Raw genomic sequence first — 16417 nt, forward strand, 5'->3', positions numbered from 1 at the left:
GAAAAAGTGCGATCTGTAAGACCTATGCATACCAACAGCTGCGACCCCGCCTGATCGCCCCTGGTACCAAGTCGGCGTTGATTTGTTGTGTTTTGCTGGGTCTGCGTATCTCGCTGTGTTTGGACGCTTACTCGAATTTTCCAGAAGTCGAAAAACTCGGTGACACATCTGCACCTGCAGCTGTCGACAAGTTGGGGGCTATCTTCACAAGGTACGGAACACCAACTAGCAATCGCGGAGGCGTCTGACCACTCCAGCTACAGCGACGACAGTGACAGCGACGGCGGAGAATGTGGTGCGGAGGTGCCTGTGCATCGAAACTCTCCTCATGAGACTACGCTGGCACCTGGAAGATCGTCGCGTACTACGACGCAACCTCGTCATCTATCATACTGACCGAACTTTGAACAAATAGAATTCAGGGGGCACTTTGTTGACGTAAAGTGCGGTGACTCGAAAGCCTTTAGCGCGGTGTTGCTGCTTGTGTCACTGTGGGGCTAAGATGTTGATTATGTACACAATTGTTTGTGAATCTTCAATGCTGGAGACACTGGAGGGCATTTGGGAGGCATCCGTCTGATTCGACGCCTTTCCGCAAACACTCTGCACCGTCCTAGGCATATGCGTTGGCAGGAAGTAGTAAAGTCTTTAGCACGCTAGGCTGCGGAACAGAAGGATGGTGGTTGGAATCCCATCGTGCACAAAGATTTTTTTTTTTATCGAGTTGCAGAAGAACGTGGCATCGGACGGACAGGCTTGTGGCCGCGAGTATGGGCCATTAAAGGCTTTGGTCGTAATAATTTAGCAGCCCGTCAGCCTTTACTCTCGGTTGTTGCGATGCACCACTTGTTTTTTTATTCTCGATGCCTTGTTAAAAAAGGGTAGGAAGATGTATTATGCCGGGACATACCGACCAGAGCACGTGATGCGCAACACGTTGTGCACGAACGCGCATGAGCCGATGATTACCTATATAAGTGCTGACAATCCTGTGGCGCCTTTCCCGCTCCCGGATCCATCGGTGGCAGCCTCGCTTCGTTATCAGCCTGTCTTTGGCTGATAGACGGACGACGATCGTATTAGAGTTATATCATTGTCTTAACTTTTAATTGCAATGGACACCTTTGTTGGGCCTAACACTCACGAACGAAGAAAGTTTTACTGTCACACAGCTTCTGCCACTGCAAACTTACCGAAAGGGCTATTCTGACCTAGTGTATCAGTAACGCTCTAGAGAAAAGCTGCATTCATACTGTGCAAAAAAGCTTTCTGCAGCAAGAGCAAGGCTAATAGAAGCAGCTTTCCTCTGGGGTTATCAAAGTTGTTTCTGAAAAACTTGTCAAAAAATGTAAGCCAACCCTAAGGTGAAGCAAGAAAGGAGGGAGAAAAGAAAGTGTGAAGTCTTGCCTTACTTGCACGCACTATCACACAACATAAAGAAGGTAGCGAGTAGGCTCGGCGCTGATGTAGTCTTCTCAGCACCGAGAAATCTGGCCACTTTGCGCAGAAACATTGACGATAGGAACAATAAAATTTCACTGTACGCGATCAATCATGAGTTCAAATGCGTCACCTGTGCCACCCAGATTGTGCACTGCATACATTTATCCTGCGGGAATATGTACATCGGGCAGGCTGGTCGATGTCATAACACCCGGCTCAGAGAACATAAAGGTAGTTTTCCGCAGATGACGGGGTGAATTTACCAAAACATTGCAGAAAGCACAAGTGCATTCCGCTCTTTTCTGTACAATTTTTGGACGTCGTGAAACTCGGATCCAATGTGAAGTTCCACTGGCATATCATATCGTTAAACAAGTAGATCGCTGTATAAGTGACATCACGGTGAGAATGTTCGAGAGAGAAATTAGATTTTTGAACTCTTTTAAACATTGATTTCACTCCTTATTGTTGTGGTGCTGCAATCTACCTTTTCTCGTAAATTTTTCATGTGTGCGCAAGCATGGTTTGATACCGAAGGATATAAATATGACCGTAAGTGAAATAAAAGCCGTCGATAGTCCAGCGTCATCCTGTTTTTCTGTTCTGTGTCTCCGTCCTTTGCGCTGGTTTTCTTTCTGCAACCTATGCTTGTCGTTGTGGCTTACACTTAGTCACGTTAGGTCTAGCTTCTCTGAGGTAGTAAAGAGAGGGCGGCGTTATGCCTGCTATCTATTTGTTAGCTATTCTCACACACAGCTGGAATCCGTACGGTACATAGGGTCTCGAAGCGGCGTTAAACAATTCGAGCAAAGCAAGTTTACCGACAAAACTTGAGCATGAGACTCAGTAAAAGCTCGCCGTGGCGGTGAAATGTGGGAGTGTTTTCACGCTAAGAGCACTTGAAATGCACAAGCAGGGCAAACCCGTCAGTGTCATATTGATAGTCGTGGCGGACATTGTGAAGCTGCATTTAGTCCTGCTCCTATTGAAGACTCTCGAAATAATGCTCTTATGCAGTCGTCGAATTCGTAATGATGGCGCCTCTTGTGGACCATATTTCGATGCACGCAGCAGATGGGTATTACGACTGAAGAAAACCGCTGGTCCTTAAGGGTAACGGAGTTGTTTTCAAGAGAAGGAAAGCGTAGCAGGGGGTGGCAGAAGTGTACCTGGGCGGATGGGATTAGTAATTTTGCAGGCGTAGTGTCACTTAGAAACGGTTGGCGTAAGCAGGGCTGGTTTACTTGCTTTAATTAGACGCGGAAGACGTTGGAACGCGCAAGGCAGCAGGCAGCACGAGAGATGTAGAAGACGAAGCATCTAGCCCCGAGATGGCTAAAGGCTTGCCAACTGCCAGGAAATGCAGTTTAGCCGCTGTATGGCGCCACTAGAGTAGTAAGTAGCGTAGCATTGATCCCCATCTCTCGTGAAGACACCAACTCGGTGTGGTAGCAATTGCAGGCAGGACCACAAGAGTAGTCGCACGTGTCTGGCGTGTGGTGTAGACACGCGCGAGGGGCTAGCGGGCGTGGTACGGCTTCATCCGAGCGACGTGGACAACTTCGGTGGTCGGCCGTCTAGAAGAGCGAACTGTTCCTTGGGGGAGAACTTCGTAGGTAACTTGACTGAGCTGGCGGAGCACCTCGTAGGGGCCAAAGTATCTGCGTAGGAGCTTCTTAGAGCGTCTTCTCATGCGGATTGGGCTCCACACCCGGACTTGTTCGCCGGGCAGGAAACGCACATTTCGGTGGCGGAGGTTGTATCGCTGAGCGTCGTGAACTTGCTGGTGCCGGATGCGCTGTCGAGCGAGTTGGCGGGCGGCCTCAGCGTAACGAACAAATTGGGAAGCACCCATAACAGAGGGGGCAGCGCTAGCTGGAACTAGCACTGCATCCAGCATAGTTGTGGCTTCGCGACCATGTACTAAACGAAATGGAGTGAAGCGTGTCGTTTCCTGGACCGCAGTATTATAACCAAAGGTGACGTAAGGGAGTATGGCGTCCCAGCTCCGGTGGTCCGCGTCGACATACATAGAAATCATGTCGGCGATCGTCTTGTTGAGCCGTTCGGTGAGGCCGTTCGTTTGAGGGTGGTAAGCGGTTGTTTTGTGGTGACTGGTGCCGCTTAGGCGCATAACCTCCTGCGTAAGGCCCGAGGTGAGCGCTGTTCCCCTGTCAGTTAAAACGATGGTTTGTGCACCGTGACGAAGCACAATGTTTTGAATAAAAAAGTTCGCAATTTCGTCACCAGTACCACGGGGAAGAGCTTTAGCCTCAGAGTATCGGCTGAGGTAGTCAGTGGCGACCACAATGTAGCGGTTGCCCAGCGAGGACTGCGGAAATGGGCCGAGTATGTCGATGCCAACTTGGTGGAAGGAAACCTGACGCGGATCAATAGGCTTGAGTAGGCCGGCTGGCTTAGTCGGCGGCGTCTTGCGACGCTGGCACTCGCGGCAAGTTCTTACGTAACATTTCACAACTGCAGCGACCCTCGGCCAGTAGTATTTTTGCCGTATTCGTGCCAAAGTTCGACAAAAACCCAGGTGACCAGAAGATGGGTCATCATGGCTCGCCTGCAGGACTTTGTCGCGAAGGGCCGTAGGCACGACGAATAGATAGACAGCTTCTGTTGGACTGTAGTTTTTTTATACAGGACGCCGTCACGTAAAGAGAACGACGACAGCCCGCGCGAAAAGATTCGCGGGGGAGACTGAGCGCTTCCTTCTAGATACTCAATTAGGGGCCGTAGTTCGCTGTCGTCCCTTTGGTGTTGAATGAGGATGGACGTGGAGATGGCACCAAGAAAAACAGAATCGTCGTCGGGGTCAGCTCTGTTGTTCTCGATAGGAGCAGGAGACAAACAGTCGGCATCACTGTGCTTCTTACCAGACTTATAGACGATGGTGACATCGAATTCCTGAAGTCGAAGGCTCCAGCATGCAAGCCGTCCCGAGGAATCTTTGAGGTTCGCCAGCACTCACAGCGAGTGGCGGTCGCTGACGACCCTTAAAGGGCGGCCATATAGGTACGGGCGAAATTTTGTTACTGCCCACACAACGGCCAGGCATTCTTTTTCGGTGGTGGAATAGTTCGCCTCAGATCGTGACAAGGTGCGGCTCGCGTATGCGATTACGCGTTCGAGACCATCCTGCCTCTGCACAAGGACCGCACCGAGGCCGATGTTGCTGGCGTCTGTGTGTAGTTCAGTGTCGGCTCACTCGTCGAAGTGTCCAAGGATGGGCGTACTTTGGAGACGAGTGCGGAGGTCTTCAAAGGCTTGCTGTTGCTCCAGGCCCCAGAACAATGGTTCGGAATCTTTCGTGAGTCGCGTGAGGGGCTCAGCGATCTGGGAGAAGTTCTGCCCAAAACACCGATAATAGGCGCAGAGACCCAGAAAGCGGCGCACACTGCGCTTATCGGTGGGCACAGTAAAAGCAGCCACGGCAGCAGTCTTATCGGGGTCTGGGCTAACCCCTTTAGCGCTCACGATGTGGCCCAGAAACTTCAACTCTTCGAAAGCGAAGTGACACTTTTCGGGCTTCAGGGAAAGACCGGCCGACCGAATTGCTTCGAACACAGCGCGCAGGCGTCTGAGGTGCTCTTCGAACATGTCAGAAATGATGACAACGTCATCCAAGTACATGAGACAGTTCATAATGGAGACAAGTTTCGCAGCTAGAATAAAACGCACACAGAAGACAAGGAACAAACAAGACAGGACTGTGCAGCACAGTCCTGTCTTGTTTGTTCCTTGTCTTCTCTGTGCGTTTTATTCATGCTGCGAAACTTGTCTCCATTATAAACTCCAACCAACTAGCCCAAACCACCGTGTTACTACATGAGAAAGGACTACCATTTGAGATCGGCAAGAGCGGTGTCCATCATCCCCTGGAAGGTTGCAGGAGCCGAGCACAGGCCGAAATGGAGCACCCGGAATTTGTACAGACCGTCCGGTGTAATAAAGGCGGTCTTTTCCCGGTCGCGTTCGTCCACCTCGATTTTCCAATAGCCGCTTCGTAAATCTAGCGATGAGAAGTACTTGGCGTGGCGCAGCCGGTCCAGGGAGTCATCAATACGCGGGAGAGGATAAACATCCTTTTTAGTGAGTTTGTTTAAACGTCTTTAATCAACGCAGAACCGTAGGGTTCAATCTTTCTTTGCCACTAGAACAACAGGCGACGCCCACGGGCTCGTCGACGGCTGTATCACGTCGTCCTTGAGCATTTCTTGAACTTGGCGGCGAATGGCATCGCGCTCCTTCGAAGAGATGCGGTAGGGCGGCTGACATAACGGCCGTTAGTTGGCGTCAACTATAATTCGGTGCTTTGTGAGCGGTGTCTGCCTAACCTTGGGGGTCGAGGCTAAGCAGTCGCAGAAAACTGGATAACGCTTTCCAAGCAGCGTTTCTGGTTAGTTGGGAGGTTTGGGTTCACGTCAGTGTTTATGGGAGTGGTCAGTTCCTTCACTGATGCCGGGGCTCCGGACAAAGCGTGCTGTCCCGCGAATTCGCTGAGTTCCTCGAAATACGCAATAGCTGTTCTGCCAGGCAAACACTGAGGTTCACAAGCAAAATTGGTCACCAAGAGTTCGGTTCGGCCCTTGTCCAGTTCAACAATTCCTCGAGCAACACAGACTTGCCGACCAAGGAGCAGCGACCTGTTTGTTGGTTTCAGCAACGAGTTTTGGTGCTGTTATCGCACTCTACAGTAACAAACATGCTGGATCTTGATGGGATCAAAACGTGGTCGTCACAGACGCATAACTTAGCCCTGCGTGGCTCGGTATCGTCGTCGACAGGACCTTGGGTGGAAAACGACACGATTAGCTCTTGGAGGTTGATAACGGCACCGTACCCTTGAAGGAAATCCAAACCGAGTATGAGGTCTTTGGAGACTCGGGTAACACAGCAAAGCAGCCAGGGAAAGTAACACCGCGGATCTGGATTCGCGAAGTGCAGACACCGATCGAAGTTACCACGTGGCCACCAGCTGTCCGGATCTGCGGCCCAGACCAAGAGGTCAGAACCTTCCTCAAGACCGTGGCTAACCGTCTGCTCATTACCGAAAAATCGGCGCCGGTATCCACGAGTGCGGTAACGTCGTGGTTTTCGGCGGATACCGGAATTTCTGAGGAGGCCAGTCGGTCGCAGCGCGTCGTCGAGGTCGTCGGGTCCGGTCGTCGTCGGTCGGAGCGTCGCGGCGAATCGTCGGGTGGAGGCTCTTGACTCGGTCCAGTAGCGGCAGCCCTACCCCCGGAGGACGCCGTTTTCAGTTTTCCCGACGTGGGGACGTACCTCTGGACTGGCCAGAGGATGACGGGCGGCCGGGTGAAGAGAACCGCCTTGGGGATGGCGATCGGGACTGGCGTCGCTGCGAGGTCAAAGATTGCACGTTTTCAGCCAAGTACTGTTCGATATCCCGTGGTCTTTCACCGTAGCGTGGACGAGGTGCATCAGGTGAGAACCCCCTTAAACCCATCCTGCGGTAGGGGCCGTGGCGGAGGATGTGGCCAGGCTCTCCGCAGTGGTAACAGAGCGGCCGATTGTTTGGCGCACGCCAAACGTGCGCTTTGCTCACGGGGGGCCTGAACTCCTGCGGCACGGAGGGTGCTGTTGCGATTGGCTCCTGCAGGTATTGCACAGGAGCGAAAGGCTCGCATCGCTGGCCCGGGACTTCGTAGCGCCTCGCTGTACGTCATAACGGAGGGCGCCGGGTGTGGAGCGGGGGTGGCCGCACAACTCGTCGGATTTCTTCGCGGACCACGTCCGTAACGGCAGCGACGCTGACCTGTGGAGCTTCAAAGCGAAGTTTCGCCAGTTCCTCGCAAACCAGGCTTCTTACAAGCTCCCGAAGGTCCTCGGCGGGCAGCGACGTAGGCGTGTACTGGGACTGGGAAGCGGCTGCTACAGTAGCCTGACAGCCGTAGTGGGCGCCCCGTTCCTGTAAAGAGCGCTCGATACTCATTGCCTCCTTGGTGAAGTCGGACACTGTTCGTGGCGGGTCACGGACCAGTCCGGCAAACAGCTGCTCTTTTACGCCACGCATTAAGTGGCGTACCTTCTGGGCTTCGGGCATAGCAGGGTCGGCCCGATTGAACTGTCGGGTCATGTCCTCGATGAACATCGCGACGCCCTCGTTCGGCTGCTGTGATCTCGAGCGCAGGGCGATTTCAGCTTTCTCTTTTCTTTCGCTGCTGGTATATATCGCTAGCAGCTCTCGACGAAAAGCCTCCCAGGTTGTAAAGAAAGCTGCTTGGTTAATAATAATAATAATAATAATAATAATTGGTTTTTGGGGGAAAGGAAATGGCGCATTTTCTGTCTCATATATCGTTGGACACCTGAACCGCACCGTAAGGGAAGGGTAAAGGAGGGAGTGAAAGAAGAAAGGATCTCAAACCACGTTTTGGCCGAGCCCTGCAGCACAAAGTAGACGTTGCGCAGCTTGCGCTCGCCGTCCCACTCATTGAAACCCGCCCCTCGGTCAAAGCTGGCCAACCAGTCTTCGACGTCCTCGAACCTGTCCCCGTGGAACTGTGGCGGCGATCGAGGTGCGTGAAGGACAAATGGCGGGGCACCCCCGGAGTGCTGACTTGTCTGGCTAGCCGCGGTGGATGTCATGGCCCTTACCGGCGCTGTCAGTTGACCGAACTCGGGTTGTAGGCCTCGCAGGCGGTGGCTCGCCTTGTGGACTGGTGTTGTAGCCACGCGTTGAGAGCTGACGTCAAAGGTGTCCTCGAGATCAGCGTACATGGGCCGTCACCCAACACCTCCACCAAATATGTCACTGAGAAACGGTTGGCGTAAGCAGGGCTGGTTTACTTGCTTTAATTAGACACGCAAGACGTTGGAACGCGCAAGGCAGCAGGCAGCACGAGAGATGAAGAAGACGAAGCATCTGGCCCCGAGATGGCTCAAAGCTTGCCACCTGCCAGGAAATGCAGTTTAACCGCTGTATGGCGCCACTAGAGTAGTTAGTAGCGTAGCGATAGGGTGGGCGCAGCTGGCAAAGAGCAGGGTTAATTGGAGAGACATGGGAGAGGACTTTGTCCTGCAGTGGGTGTAGTCAGGCTGATGATGATGATGAAGCAGGCGGTAGAAGCCAGCATCCACACCTATGGACTCGTCAGATTTCAAAGAAAATGGGGATCTTCAGCGGCAGCAAGCCTTTAGAAGTAACTGAGCTGTGTGTTTTTTGATCATTATTGTGTGCTGTGCGCAGTGAGAAGAGATCTGCATAAATGTGTGTGAAGCGCTGTCATTCACCAGTAATGCAAGGACGCGACGCAGAAGTCATGACAGAAGTGATGACAGAAGACAGCGCTAATAAACACAGGACACAAGAGAATACAGACACAAGCGCGAACTAGCTAGTCAGCGCTTATGTCCGTTTTTTCTTGCGCGTCTTACCAAGCAATTCTGGACCAAATCATTTTTGAAGAGCATTTCTGAACGCAATTTTTCTTCATATAATGTAGGATTTCACTATAAAACAGAGCATATCTGCAGACCACTCGAAGGCAGTCTTAATTTTTTTTATACTCAAAAGCGTCCCCCTTGGTTATCTTTGGGAGTCAACTATTTGATACGACGGATGGAAACCAACTAACCAAACTTAACCCTCTTCTGCACGCAAATGTATTTGCCATCCCCGCGCGCATTATTTACGGCCGCTTGATTGTCGAGCCGGTTTAAATAGCATTTTACCGCGAGAGATCCAGAGGTGTGCGACGGCATTCTCTGCATCTCGGACCACCACAACGCCCGAATAGCCAGGATCTTTTGATTACTGTACAAAACAAAGATGAAGATGAGGTCTGCAAGGCTTGGTGACATCTGCATTCTCTCTTCCTTGCTTCGGAGCAGTGTTCGTGCCCAAGAACCCCAAAAATGAGCTTTGTTGAAAACTAGTGCTTCGTGAGGTGTGCACTTTGTGTATTCAGCAGTTGAGAAGTCCCTCGTAGTCTTGACCTGCGACAGTAGCGAATTCTCTGTCGGCGCATCATGTAGGCAACTTCTCGTAGGCAACACCGGTCATCCTTCATACACGGCAGCAGCAATTTTTTCTACTGCATGACAGTATTGGGAATAGCACATGTTGTGATTGTGCTTTTTGTCTTATCTATCGTGCTGACAGTAGTGCTCGCTTATTTTCTTGCCTGCAGCTCCGCAGGGAAGGTCGTTCCGGAGGCGCCGTAGCACTGGTGAGGAAACTTGGGTGGTTCGGGCGCTCCGCCCGGCGCCAACGTGCACGGATGACCGAGAAACATACCCTGAGACGCTAATGCATGGACAGGCACTTGCTCTGTCTCACCGTGCGGACGCGTTCTGCTGCACAGAGGGGAAACGAACATCTTTGATGCGGTGGTTACCTACGCGAATGCGTCAGCGGACGTACTAAACTTGTTCATTATTCCTGACTCGTTCTAATGGGCAAAACGGGTAACTGCCTCATTTAAATCTTGCAGCAAAGCGCCACGGAATGCCTCATTTGCGCCAAGTCGTCCACCTTTTTTAAAATCTCAAAGTAAAGCGTGTCGGCTCGCACCGCGTGCTGAGGGCGCAGGCAGTGCGCTCGAGTGCACCCGCGGAGCGGAGTTTCTCGCGAAAGAAGGCGAATAAAGTGCGCGTTGCTCATATATGAGCCAATCGCCAATGCACCAAGTAAAATAGTTCAGCTCAGTCACTGCGATCAAAAGTAACTACATCATTGTGAACCATTTTGAACTATTCTTAAGGGTTAACTGGTAATGATGCTTTCAAAACACTCTTCGAGTCACTCCAAGACGTAAACGAGCACTGTTGCTAAAGAGTTAATGACAAAGCCGTGCGTTGGAGAAAATAAATAATAAACACGGGACTAATAACAGATAACAATAAAAACGTTTATTTGCATCACAATTTGTGAATGGTGGACAGGTGTATGTGTGCATCCATGCGTGCATGAAAATTGTGCGTGGCACCCTGCAGAGGCATTCTAAACAAAGTAGACTTTTTTCGCGGTAAACGTGGCCCTACAAATTAAAATCTGCGCAGCGTAAGGGCGGCAGCAGGAGTTGATCTTTGCAGCCTATTCTAGAATTAGATTTTTAGCCGCTCCAGAGCTGATCAAACAAACAAACATGCTTTGCTGATCTGGCGCAAAAATTGTTAAATTTTATATTCCCTGGTGGGCCCTGAGGTCAGCTGCGCAGGTTCTCCAAATGTGAGCAATTCTAACAAATCAAATTACTTCTATTTTGTTGCAAGCAAGAGAACTGGTGTGCGTGGTGACCGAGATGACGACGCAGCAGGACCAGTACCCGAACGCCTACTGCACGCACCTGATCTACGCGGACGTGGTCTACGACCCCAAGCACCGAAAGTTCTTGGCCACCAAAAACGGTAGCATACGCGGCTCCAGTGGGCTGCATGCGACCAATTTATTCAGTTTCCACGCCCTTAAGGAAAGTGCAGTGGACAAGCGAACCGATAACGCGGCGCTGGAACACTAGTGGGGTGAATGCTTTCCTAGCTTAATTTGGGGGAAACGTTAAGAGGTAGGAAGGGAACTGACCCCGTGAGAAAGAACGCAACGTAAAAGAATCCTGGTCGAAATTAATAAGAAATGGGCATGGAGGTGTAATGCGACGGCAAGATGCCCAGTCGTCGTTTTAGGTAACAGACTGGGATCCAGGAGAAGGCGAGCGTAGCAGGCGGCGAATGAGATTAGGAAGCCTGTGGAGATAAGGTGTCCGCAGTACTGGCTTTACTGTAGGTGAGCGGGAGAACTCAGCAGTGTGCATAGTGAGCTTAATAATAATCATCCTAGCTTGTGTAAATATAGCTGACGAGCTCCACTGTAGCACACCGACCCAGAAATGCCTTTCACCTATGCTTTTGGCAGACAAGAGCTTCGAGCTGTTCAGGCGCAATCAGCGATCCACCAACATGAGTCACCTGGTGGCTCTGAACCCGCATCAGACGCTCAACGTGTACCTCAACGGCCTGACGGACATCGAAGTGCAGTGGTACTTCGTGCAGATGATCGAGTCACTCGTCAACGACTACCACTTCGACGGAGTTGCCTTTATCGGCATCGAGCTCTCACTGGACAATGTGCAGCAGTTCTCCAGGGTCATCGACGTGAGTCTAGCCTATACTTCTTCATTACGTGGCGCGGCTCCATGGAGTCGCGGTCTCAGCAGCGGTCTCTCGCACGGTGTGCAGCGCGAAGGGCTGCTCTTAATGAAGGGAATTCCTCTTCTTAGTAAAAATTGGTCTCCGCTTATTACTGAGATTTAAGCTCTTCATGCCCTTGCCGAAACGTGCTGCTCGTAAGTGGACGGCGCTAGAAAAGAACGGTTTTCAAGCTTTGCAGTTTCTTTGCAAAAAACTGCCCTGGGTCGCGACGCCTCTATCTTGTGTGTAGCCTGTGTCCTGCTCCTTTTGATGCAAGTAGCGTGCTTGTCAGTGGAACTCTGCAATCTGTCTACACAGGCCAACATCACTTCTCCTTCAAGGGCTGCATAGAGGAAAGGAAGATTGTAAGCGCTGTCAACAACAAAAGCACGCAGCTCTTCCTTCGGTGCGATTTTTGCGCTCAAGGGAAACATTTTGGTCCGTGAAATGAACGCGCTCACTAAGCGCTGTGAACGGGTTCACCTGAATAAGACTGGAAGCTGTTAGTACAGAAAACCAAGAAACGTTCTCAGTAGAATGAGCGCAGCACGTATCGTGTCATAACTACATGCAAAGACCATTAATATACAGTGCAGTGTGCCTTAGAAATCAGGCGGTGAATGAGAAAGTCTATTTGAAAAGGTAGCAGAGCACGTGTTTCAGTTTCTTTTTATGAAGCAGGTAAATTATTCTTGGCAAAAATTAAGACAAAAATACTAGTGACGCGGAAACTATTCATGACAGAAAATTCAGGTCATCAGCACACAGAACGATCACTGCAGGAAAGTTTATTCGATACTTCCGCTTCCTGATGTATTATGCCAGTACTTGGATAGCGCAGATATAATTCAAGCGGCCAGTTCGCACAGGCAACAGTGTCTTCCACGTTAGTGATACCTGTCTGCTATAACGCTCGAAATATCGTTAAGGGAACAGTTGCGATCCTGCGTCGACTGCGCCAGTTGAGTTTCCCCTTCCGGTGGCGATGAGAGAAAACTACTTGATGATGAAATCGGGGTTTCTTGATGACCCTATGGTTCTACTCGCAAGCATTCACATTACTCAAGGAAAGGAGAAGGTTAACTATTTATTTACAACATAGGTAAAAAAACGAGAAGAAACAAAGCAAGGAGAAAACTATTTACATGACTAAATCGTGGATCAGACGAATTCAGCCCCCGCTCAACCCAGAGCGCTTGGCTTTAAACCCTCTGTCTCCGCCCTTAGCGGGGACAGCAACCAATAAGATAACAAACGACCCATCTCGCCAATCAGTGGTTAGGGAAAGGAAAATAAGGATTTGCGCCAACTAATCACCGACTGGGGAAAGAGTGCTGATTAAACATTTGGGAAAGGAGAGGTTGCAATCAAATAGACAAACAGCACAAACGCGACCACCCTCTCCCACGGCACCCACGGCCCAGCCGTTACCACTTTCCTATCTCTTTCGCACACGCGACAAAACGATCCCTAAAGTGTTTACAGAATACACCGCACGAGACGAACACAGTCGTTACGGGAATAGTGGGCTTCCGGTCACTCGGCTAACACTCAGCCGTATCTCGTGCGCCCCCGAAACCTCGTCAACCCCTTAACAACCACATGTCGTCAGCTGTACATGGTTAGCGTTTTTCCCGGCGGGTCATTCCCGTGACGGCGCGGCGTAAACGAGGACGTCCGCTGCACGGAGGGGAGGCAGGGACGGGACGGGCTCCTTTTTTGGGGACTTCCGACCCCACTGGAGCGGCCTTCCTTGCGGACACAAGATCAACGAGTTCGCGGAAAGGTCAGCGAACTCCACACCTCCCAACCAAGAATATCACGCGGACACTTGCTGTCAGTGTGACAAAGTCCGGCCACAAGGCTCCCGGAACAAAATTACACACGCGCGCCCATGTATGCTCGGCTGTTCCATCAGTCCACACACACACACACACGCACATTGCGCTTAATTCAACCAGCACACACAAGGTTAGGACACCAATCTGCACATTCCAGAATCCACCATGTCAGATCGGTGCTCCAAATTGGCAGAATGATTTCTAGCCACCTACATCTCGAAAAAGATGTTTCCTTCTAGCTTTGTCCACAAGATTGGACCAAAATTCCAATTTATCCGGCACGGCGCCGGTTGTGAAGGCTACCGCCGTTATCGGGTCTACATCGTCGTTTTCATCAAAAGCAACAAAGCTCACCAGCTCCCTGCATTCTACCAAGATTGCTGCCGCCATCGTGTCTGCGTTCTCTGCCTCTTTGAATTTCATAGTTTGGATAGGCCTGTCAGCGGCTACTTCACATGCAGTTTTACATCGCTCTTCAGGTAGCGCTAGCTCCCTGTACGGCTGGCAGCCGGCATTCTCTTCAAAGAAAACCATGCCCTTAAGCACTCTTTTCTCCCATTTACCTTGACCAGCTTGCTCCCGCTCTTCTGGTAATGAGGTCTTATGCTCCATGTTTAAGCTTGCAGGGATGGGTGCAGTATCCGAATCCCCCAGTTCCCTATCTGCTGCGAAACTAGCAGCTGTTCCTGTTAACTCCCAATCTGCAGCAGGAACATTTGCAGCGTTCGGATCTGCCTGAAGCTCTACTAAAGCCCCGGGTTTGTCGCGAACCGAATCGTGGGGACCTTCGAAATGCTCTTCGAAATCTGAACTCTGATTTTCTTCTTCTAGCTGCTCCCTTTCAGAATGCTCTGTTAGTGCATGTATTTCCGGTGTTACCAGCAGCCCTACACCTCTAGCTAGATCTGCTGTCACTGTGAGTGCGCACAGTGTCAGCACCGGCTGGTAAGACAACTCCTCTTTGGCAGCTAGATTGCCATCGACTGCAAAGCACGTTCTCGCACTCAGATCCGCCTTCTCATCCTCGACCCTTACTGCTGCGTCAGAGTTAGCGCACATAGACTGAGTCACGATGCTGAACCCTTGATCGCGAGCAACCCACTCAAGTGCCTCCTGGGTCTGCTCTATATTCGGTGGCTCTGACAGCAAATGCTTCACAGGTGTGACTAACGCCCCAATGCCTGCAGTACACTCTTTTGGCTTAGCACACAACGTTACATCACCTTCCTGTTTTGTTATTTCGGCCCCTGAATCCACACAGGCTTCAGAACTCTGATCGTCGGTGTGCAAGTCGCCGTATGCCGGCGCCAGTATCTCTACCTGAGCTACTAGCTCGCACACATCTGTCCTCACCGCGGGAACATCTTGTTTTTGCTTTGAATTCGGGCAGTCAATCATCGAGTGTCCAAATTTCATGCAGGTATAACACTGAACTGCTGCGAATAAGACCTCGCTATCAACTATCGTCCCCTGCCTTAACTTCAATTGCATCTTTGCAAGTTTTTTTCTTTTCTAGTTCAATTTGGAGTTTCAAATTTTCAATTTCACTCAGCTCTTCAGTCTCCTCCTGCTCAACACGTCGCATCCTGCCCTCCTGATCACACCGTACGGCAGCCACCTCCGTTTTCCGTGCTATCGTTTCTAGCACTAAACACTACACCGACATGGTGAATTCGGAGAAAGCAGAAAGGTCTCCTACCTTACTGGTTGCTCTCGGCCCCGGTGATCTCGTCGTCCTCAGTGATGACGACAGGCTCCTCGATGCGGACGATTTGAGCTCTGGATCCCACAGCAGCTCGCTGACTTCTGCCTCGTTTGACTGGCCTGACTTGGTCGCCTGGTTACTTTTCAGCAGCTCGCTGACTCGAACCCGTTCGATGTGGACGCCTGGTTCTTTTCAGCTGCTCGCTGACTCGAACCCTCGATGGCTTGTTGTTGCCCGGCTCCTTCAGCTCCTAGCTGACTTGAGCCCCCGACGTCCACTCGACCACGACCAGTGATCCTGAAGCTCTCGACGTCGCCTTTCGACGCAGCTTCAGGTTTTCTCCTTTAGGACAAACAGCTTGTCCACCGACTTGTTCTTCTCACCTTCCGTCCAATGCCTCGAGTAGAAAGAAGTTGCGATCCTGTGTCGACTGCGCCAGTTGTGATCCTGTGTCGACTGCGCCAGTTGAGTTTCCCCTTCCGGTGGCGATGAGAGGAAACTACTTGATGATGAAATCGGGGTTTCTTGATGACCCGGAGGTTCTACTCGCAAGCATTCACATTACTCAAGGAAAGGAGAAGGTTAACTATTTATTTACAACATAGGTAAAAAAACGAGAAGAAACAAAGCAAGGAGAAAACTATTTACATGACTAAATCGTGGATCAGACGAATTCAGCCCCCGCTCAACCCAGAGCGCTTGGTTTTAAACCCTCTGTCTCCGCCCTTAGCGGGGACAGCAACCAATAAGATAACAAACGACCCATCTCGCCAATCAGTGGTTAGGGAAAGGAAAATAAGGATTTCCGCCAACTAATCACCGACTGGGGAAAGAGTGCTGATTAAACTTTTGGGAAAGGAGAGGTTGCAATCAAATAGAAAAACAGCACGAACGCGACCACCCTCTCCCACGGCACCCACGGCCCAGCCGTTACCACTTTCCTATCTCTTTCGCACACGCGACAAAACGATCCCTAAAGTGTTTACAGAATACACCGCACGAGACGAACACAGTCGTTACGGGAATAGTGGGCTTCCGGTCACTCGGCTAATACTCAGCCGTATCTCGTGCGCCCCCGAAACCTCGTCAACCCCTTAACAACCACATGTCGTCAGCTGTACATGGTTAGCGTTTTTCCCGGCGGGTCATTCCCGTGACGGCGCGGCGTAAACGAGGACGTCCGCTGCACGAAGGGGAGGCAGGGACGGGACGGGCTCCTTTGTTGGGGACTTCCGACCCCACTGGAGCGGCCTTCCTTGCGGAAACAAGA

At 51.1% G+C, this 16417-nt stretch overlaps 1 protein-coding gene across 1 annotated transcript in view; it reads left to right on the top strand.

The window, feature by feature from the left end:
* The window catches only part of LOC144096771 (chitinase-3-like protein 1), a 1054958-nt gene that overhangs the window by 757754 nt on the left and 280787 nt on the right, over positions 1–16417 (top strand). The window contains exons 7-9 of the mRNA XM_077629650.1: positions 9606–9644; positions 10690–10824; positions 11327–11565. Coding sequence (XP_077485776.1) covers positions 9606–9644; positions 10690–10824; positions 11327–11565 — 413 coding nt within the window. The remainder of the gene's footprint in view (positions 1–9605; positions 9645–10689; positions 10825–11326; positions 11566–16417) is intronic.

This window comes from Amblyomma americanum, chromosome 7, assembly GCF_052857255.1.
Source record: "Amblyomma americanum isolate KBUSLIRL-KWMA chromosome 7, ASM5285725v1, whole genome shotgun sequence".
Taxonomy (NCBI): Eukaryota; Metazoa; Arthropoda; class Arachnida; order Ixodida; family Ixodidae; genus Amblyomma; species Amblyomma americanum.